This window comes from Tupaia chinensis, unplaced genomic scaffold (genome assembly GCF_000334495.1).
Source record: "Tupaia chinensis unplaced genomic scaffold, TupChi_1.0 Scaffold000067_1, whole genome shotgun sequence".
In the NCBI taxonomy this organism is placed as follows: Eukaryota; Metazoa; Chordata; class Mammalia; order Scandentia; family Tupaiidae; genus Tupaia; species Tupaia belangeri.
In genome coordinates this window covers 4007793-4014634 of record NW_006159526.1, presented here as the reverse complement: position 1 = coordinate 4014634, position 6842 = coordinate 4007793, and the positions used below count along the sequence as shown (strand labels likewise).

Here is a 6842-nt window from a genome sequence, read left to right as displayed (position 1 = left end):
ATTGGGGCGTGACCTTCCCCCCTGGGGGGTGATTTCTCGCTTTCTGTCTCTCTGTTTGGTGAGTGCACACGCCCTATAGCAAAAAAAAAAAACTCTCCATAAAAAAAAATAAAATCAAATCAAAATAAAAAGCACAGCCCCGGGCCAGACTCTTGGGGCAGTCCCTGGAGAATGGGGCTGCAGGCCTGGCAGTCCATGGCAGGCCGGTCCAGCTCCCCTGCCTGGTCGGCCTGAAATGTGCCAGGGGATGAATACACCCACAACCCCGATGGGCTGGAAGGAGGGGACCACGATGTGACCCGACCGCCCAGGGGGCTCCTTGCACCCACACCATGGCACAAGCTGGGGCGGGGGTGAGGGGAAGCCCTGAGACGGCAGTGCTGTTGGCCCTGGGATGGGGGAGCAGAGGGAGGGGTCAGGAAGAGTGGTTCTGGGGCACCGGGGTCATGTCTGAAGGACGGGGTGGCTGACTGAGGCAGGGGACACGGAACGAGGAGGAAGGGATTGATGGGGCCAGATGGTGAAGGGCCTTGTGGGCCAAGGTGAGGGCTTTGGTTTCTACTCTGAGACGGGAACCATGGGAGGGCTCTGAGCAGAGGGCGCGAGCTGGTTTAGTGTCTGAGGTGCCCCCTGGCTGCTGCAGAGAAAAGGGGAGCAGGAGTGAGGGGTTGGCTAGATGGGCCTTGGGGCCGGGGACCGGCAGCTTCTTTTTCAGCATCACAGGCTGGAGTCCCACACAAGGGCCCATGGGGAACACCAGAACCATGCAGTTCCTACCTGGGTGTCAGAATCACGGGGAGCGCTTACTGGAAATGCAGGTCCCTGGGCCCAGCCCCTGGAGATTGCTACAGCAGGCCCCAGGGAAGTCTGGAAGCCTCCAGAGGCATCCCCAGCTAGCTCAAGATGGTATAATTCAGAGACTCCAACTGCAAGGTTTGGTCCCCAGTCAGGGCTCTGGTTCTGAGTCTGCTGCAAATGGTGAGGACCCAAGCCAGGTTCCGGGGCCTCCGCTCGGAGTCCCCTCTCAGAAGAGCAGTCTGGAGTTCCTCAGATCTTAGGACTCAGGGTCTAACATTCCGAGCCCTCTTCCCCGCCATGTCACTCTCTCTGACCCTGTTCTGCACCTGTCAATGGGGCTGGGCTGTGGCCTGAACCTCCCGGCAATGGCTGCAGCTGAAACCAATTGAGTCCGTCCAACAGACGCACAGCAAACAGGACCCCAACGGCCTGAGAGACGCACAGGGAGCGGAACCCTGACGGTCTAACAGGCGCACAGGGAGCGGGACCCCGACGGCCTGAGAGACACACAGGGAGCGGGACCCCGACGGTCTAACAGGCGCACAGGGAGCGGGACCCTGACGGCCTGAGAGACACACAGGGAGCGGAACCCTGACGGTCTAACAGGCGCACAGGGAGCGGGACCCTGACGGCCTGAGAGATACACAGGGAACAGGACCCCGACGGCCTGAGAGACACACAGGGAGCGGGACCCTGACAGTCCGAGAGACGTACAGGGAGCAGGACCCTGACAGCCCGAGACACACAGGGAGGGAGGCCCTGATGGTCTAACAGACGCACAGGGAGCGGGACCCTGACAGTCCGAGAGACACACAGGGAGGGAGGCCCCGACGGTCTAACAGACGCACTGGGAGCGGGGCCCTGATGGCCTGAGAGACGCACAGGGAGCGGGGCCCCGACGGTCTAACAGATGCAGAGGGAGCGGGACCCCGACGGCCTGAGAGACGCACTGGGAGCGGGGCCCTGACGGTCTAACAGATGCAGAGGGAGCGGGGCCCTGACGGCCCTGCAGCCCCGGCCTTGCTGTGGTGTTTCCGGTCTCCTCGGAGACAGGGCTGGCTACCTGAGTGGGACACTCGGGCTTGAAACCCAGAGGTCCCGACACTCTGTGCATCATTATCGACCCTGTGGGCCGGTGGCGGAGTCGGCAGGCACATGGGTCCGAGATGCTGATCTAGCTCATTCCACGGTGCCTGGTCAGACTCGCGCAATTGAGATGTGTCAAGTGCCAGGATCCAAAACCTCACCGAGACCGGGGCTGGGGTTCCAGGGCCTGTTCTGATGGTGACCCCAATCTTGTGTCCCCGATCTTGTCGCTGAGTGGACCTTGAGGGCAGAAGTAGGCTGGAGTGAGGGCAGAGTTCTGAGAGGTTTCTGGGAACATGGCCTTGTGCAGACCCCAGCCCTGAGTCTCTACTCCTCACCTTAAAATGGGGTGACCACATATCGACCTCAGAGGGTGGCCGTGTGAGGGTTTGGCAAAGCAGTTCAACGAACCCTCCAGGGAGGCAGAAGGAGCAAGGACGAGACCATGTGGTAGGGCCTGGGGGCCTGGGTGACAACCTGGCTCTGCACCAGAATGCTGTGTGACCTTGGGCGGGTGACTGCACCTCTCTGGTTCTCTCCATATAAGAAGGGAGGTGGTCGCAACTCCCAGGGTTGCTGTGAGGGTGACAACAGCGACATACGGAGCTGTGCGCGGCCTGCAGCAGGGACTGAATTCGCGGTTGGTCATCATTCGTGTGGAAAATTAGGGCACGGGGAAGAGCACGCTGGGGAAAGCCGCGTGTGCTGGGGCAGGAATGGGGGGGGTGGCTGTTGGGTGGAATGCATCCTCCTCCAGGAAGCCCTCGCTCACTGAGCACGCTTGTCCACACAGCTTCCTCATCGGAGAAGACGGGCTGGTGTATGAGGGCCGCGGCTGGAACATAAAGGGCGACCACACAGGTCCCACCTGGAACCCCATATCCATCGGCATCACCTTCATGGGCAACTACATGGGTAAGCGGCCGTCCGCTCGGTCAGGGTGGGGGCTGACGGGTCTAGGGGACGGCACGGCACAGAGGTGGTGGCACCTCCAAGCCCTGTGACCGCAGGCCAGCGTCTCCCTTTGCTCAGCTCTGTTTCCTCCGTTAGAACATGGGGGTCACTTTCAACTGCAGGCTGAGGGCGAGGGGGGCTGGTCTGTATAAAACTCCCGGCCAGCCTGGCCCGGCGATGCTGAGGCCGCAGGGCGAGGGCCCGGGTTTGCATCCCGAGGTCTCCTGTACACACTGGCATCCACGCATGTGCCCGTGAAGCTGGATAGCTGAAGAGTGTGACATGAAGATACTGTTGGGGGTGCCTCCTTTTGAAAAAGTATTTAAAAAAAAAAAAAGAAGAAGAAGAAACCCCAGGCCAGCCCATGGCACCCAAGAAGTCATTGATAAATGTGATAAATTGTACTTGATACACTGTGGCAGGATCCAGAGGTGAGGCAGAGGGACCATGGCAATAACCACCTCACAGCCAAGTGCCCGCTGTGGGCCCCCTCCATGCCAGGCCGTCCTGAGGTGTGACAAAGTAACGGACTGTACCTCCCACGGCCTCAGAGGCACTTTATGCTCTCTTTTCATGGAGAGGGAAAGCGAGGCAGAGAAGGCAGTCCTGGGACCAGCGGTTGGCATAACGGCTATGTCGCTGGACTCCCACGTGGTCGACTGCAGTTCGAGTCCCGGACCCAGTGGCTTAAAACTCACGCTGGGCGCGTGTGCGTGCATGCCCAAGATCCCGAGAGGAGAATGGAGGAGAAGGGATTGGGGTGTGGCCATCCCCCCAGGGGGGTGATTTCTTGCTTTCTGTCTCTCTCTCTCTCTGTCTGTCTGGTGAGTGCACGTGCCCTATAGCGAAAACCTCTCCAAGAAAAAAAGAAGGCAGTCCAGCTCAGAGCACAGTCAAACCCACTAGCCCGCATCACCTCCGCCCTTTGAGGAATGCCAACCTAACTTCTGCTTCTGCCACCCCCAGAGCGTGCACCCCCACCCCGGGCCCTCCGGGCAGCCAAGAATCTGCTGGCTTGTGGTGTGGCTAAGGGAGTCCTCAGCCCCAGATACGAGGTCAAAGGGCACCGGGACGTGCAGCAGACCCTGTCTCCAGGGGACCAGCTCTACGAAATCATCAAGACTTGGCCACACTACCGTGAGTGAGGCTCCTCTCATCGCCCGCTCCCCCGCCACGCCCGAACCCCACCGCCGCCTCCTCCAATAAAGCTGCAGCTTGAAGCGTGGTCCTGACAGTCCTGCCACATGGCCCCTTGTCCCCTCCCACGAGACCCCAACACTGTCCTCGCTGGTGCTCAGAACCCAGAGGCCCCGACCCTGAACCAAGACCCCGGAGATCCCAGCTTGGGAGCAACATCACAGCTCAGAACCCAGAGGTCTCAGGTCAGAGCCCAGGAATCAGCACCAATTGGCCCGGATGTCACCGACGGCAGCGCGGCGTCCTCCCAGGCAGTGAACCATGCTGCAAGACACCCCTTCCCCACCACCCAGCCAAAGACACCCTTTGCAGAGTCTCTGCGTGGACTCCTCTGGGAAGGCTGCTCGCTCCCGCCCCTCAGGTCCCTCTCGCATTTAGAGTAAATTTTCCCTGAGCCTGAACCCCACTCTGCTTCCATGTCCAGAAATGCATACGAGTCCCAATTCCACGCACCCCAGTCCTCGTCCTTTCTCCTCATCCACTACCCCCACCCTTCACTCATAAGCTGAGGGGTCCCAGGACAAACATGTTTATTTACACACACACATGTCCTCCTTCCCAGCATGCACTGCCTGGGGAGGGCGGGCTTGGGGCCTCACACACCTGAGACCCCAGGAGCACCAGGAGGGGCGTGGCCTGCACCGGGCTGCCGGCCTAGCCCCGCCCTCCACACCATACCCTGTGGAAGGTGGGAGGTGGAGTGACAGCACCCCTGTCCAGGCCGGGGTCACGACCGCGTGTCCAGCCGGTTCATGTACTCCTGCAAGGCCTTCAGGCGCGCGTCTATCTCGGCCATGTCAGCCGCCTGGTGGTCCGAGCTGTACTCTGGGGGAGCAGGTGTGGGAGCGGGGGGCTGTGAGGGGCCTGTACTGCCCTCATCACCGCCCCAGCAGGGGTGGGGGACATGTGGAGTTCCAGGCTCACCTCTGATGGGGACCCAGCCCCCAGAACTAGCCAGGCGTCTCTGATGGTGGCCTCGTTCCAGGGGGGTGGACTTCTGGTGATGGGGAAGCAGGAGAGGGCGTCAGGCACTCTCTATTCCTGCCCTCCCCCATTCCCACTAGAAATTCTGAACCTAAGGAGCTCAGGAAAAATGAGAGCTGGTACCTCCTGGGCACTGATGGTTTGCAAGGCAACCTCTTCATAAGGACCCTGAGGTGACGTTACTGTCCCATTTAAGGGGTACAGAAAAGGCACAGAGGCCAAACGGCTGCCTTGAGTCCCACAGGTGAGCGGAGAAGCCATGGCTTGGGACCAGAGCCCTAAACAGCATCACTGTGCCTCTCATCATCACGCCCTGCAATCCCGTCTCCAAGGGCCTTTCCAGAGCACTGCCCAGTCACTCTGCAACCTGATCCCTGGGATGGAATCCTGGGACCCAGTGGCTTAACCTCCCCCTCCCCCTTCCCCCTCCTCCCTCCTCCCCACACTTACTGTATTGGACCTGCTCCAAGGTGTGGGGCTGGGAGGCTTCCCACGGCCCCTGCGGTGAACACTACCGGAAGGGAGAAACCAATGGTGGCGAGTCTGGATCTCCTGCCTCGCCCACCCTTGTGGTTTCAAAGCCCTGGCCTCCACCCAATTTCTCAGCCGAAGCCAGTTTCCAGCCTCCCCGACACCCATCTGGGGTGGCCATTCCGATGTCCGTTTTACCCTCTGGAGAGAGACTCGGAGAAGTCCTCGAACTCGCTGCAGGAGCTGGCGGACGAGCAGCGGCTGCGGAAACTGTCCACTAGGGGAGGAGCGGAAGTGAGCCTCGCCGCGGCGCCCAGCCTGGCCCGCAGCCTCCAGCAGTTACCCGAGGCAGTTACCCGAGGAGCTGCGGTTTCGGGAGCGGTTAGCTGCATTCCCCGCGCCCGACAAGGAGGGCGGGGCCAGGCATGGCGGCAGGGGGCCGGGCCTGGCGAGACCATGAGATGTTGGGGCCGTCCCCGCTGCCTCCACTGCCCAAACGGTTCCGCTGCTGCTGTTGCCTGGGAAGCGGGAAAGGAGACGCCCGCCTGTACACCAACCAACGTGGGGAAGGGCGTCGCTGCACACGGTCTCTGGCTGTGACCCTCCTGAGGTCACCTGGTCCAGGAGGGGGAAAAAGCATGCAGAGACAGACCAGGTGGGGGTGGGAGACAAGTAGGAGGGCAGGTGAGGAGCCCCAGCAGGTGGAGAAGGAGAAAGGGCGCAGGTGACAGGTGATGGAGACACACGGGATGGGGGAGAAGAGCGCCCCCCGCGGTCAGAGGCCGGCTGTGCACAGGGACAAGCGCAGGTAGGGGAGGGCCAGCACTAACTTCATCCTGATCTCTCTCTGCTTTTTCTCCTTAGCTTTCACAAAAGCCGTGGGGTCGAAGCGGGGCACGCGACCACCTAGGACGAGGGAGGAGGGAGAAGACGGGCTGAGGTCACAGAATCACGCCCCAGGGCGCTAGTGTCCTCCGCTTCCCCTAGGGGCCCGAGCGTGGGGGGCACAGACCTGTGGGCGAGGGTGACGGGCGGGCAGGCCGGCCACGACCCCGGCCCCCTCGGGCACTCTCCCGCGACGAGGAGCGCGCAGCACCGCGGCCACGCGACGTGGAGCGCTCCCGGGACGAGGAAGCCCGGTCCTCGCGGGTCGAGGGCGGCACCACGGGCGGAGTCCGTCTCCTGGAGCGGAGAGGAAGGGCCGTCCAGTTCCCCGCCAGCCGGGACAGCTGCAGTCTGAGGCCTCGTCCCCAACCGCGCCCTCTGAGGACTCAGACCCATTCCCCACCTACTGCGAGACGTCCGCGGCTCGCCCACGACCTCGCAGGCCCCGCCCCGGCCCCGCCCCTCCA

At 61.9% G+C, this 6842-nt stretch overlaps 2 protein-coding genes across 3 annotated transcripts in view; one reads left to right on the top strand and one right to left on the bottom strand.

The window, feature by feature from the left end:
* PGLYRP1 (peptidoglycan recognition protein 1) overlaps positions 1 to 4436 on the top strand; it is a 6669-nt gene extending 2233 nt beyond the window's left edge. For both annotated transcript variants that reach the window (XM_027767032.1, XM_006142096.3), the window contains 2 exons: positions 2678 to 2799; positions 3805 to 4436. In XM_027767032.1, coding sequence (XP_027622833.1) covers positions 2678 to 2799; positions 3805 to 3983 — 301 coding nt within the window. In that variant the 3' untranslated portion in view covers positions 3984 to 4436. The remainder of the gene's footprint in view (positions 1 to 2677; positions 2800 to 3804) is intronic.
* Positions 4437 to 4548: 112 nt separating this feature from the next.
* The window catches only part of CCDC61 (coiled-coil domain containing 61), a 24275-nt gene continuing 21981 nt past the window's right edge, over positions 4549 to 6842 (bottom strand). The window contains 9 exon segments of the mRNA XM_027767205.1: positions 4549 to 4860; positions 4960 to 5032; positions 5470 to 5530; positions 5689 to 5767; positions 5847 to 5916; positions 5918 to 6008; positions 6321 to 6396; positions 6503 to 6760; positions 6804 to 6837. Of these exon segments, the coding sequence (XP_027623006.1) occupies positions 4763 to 4860; positions 4960 to 5032; positions 5470 to 5530; positions 5689 to 5767; positions 5847 to 5916; positions 5918 to 6008; positions 6321 to 6396; positions 6503 to 6760; positions 6804 to 6837 (840 nt within the window). The 3' untranslated portion in view covers positions 4549 to 4762.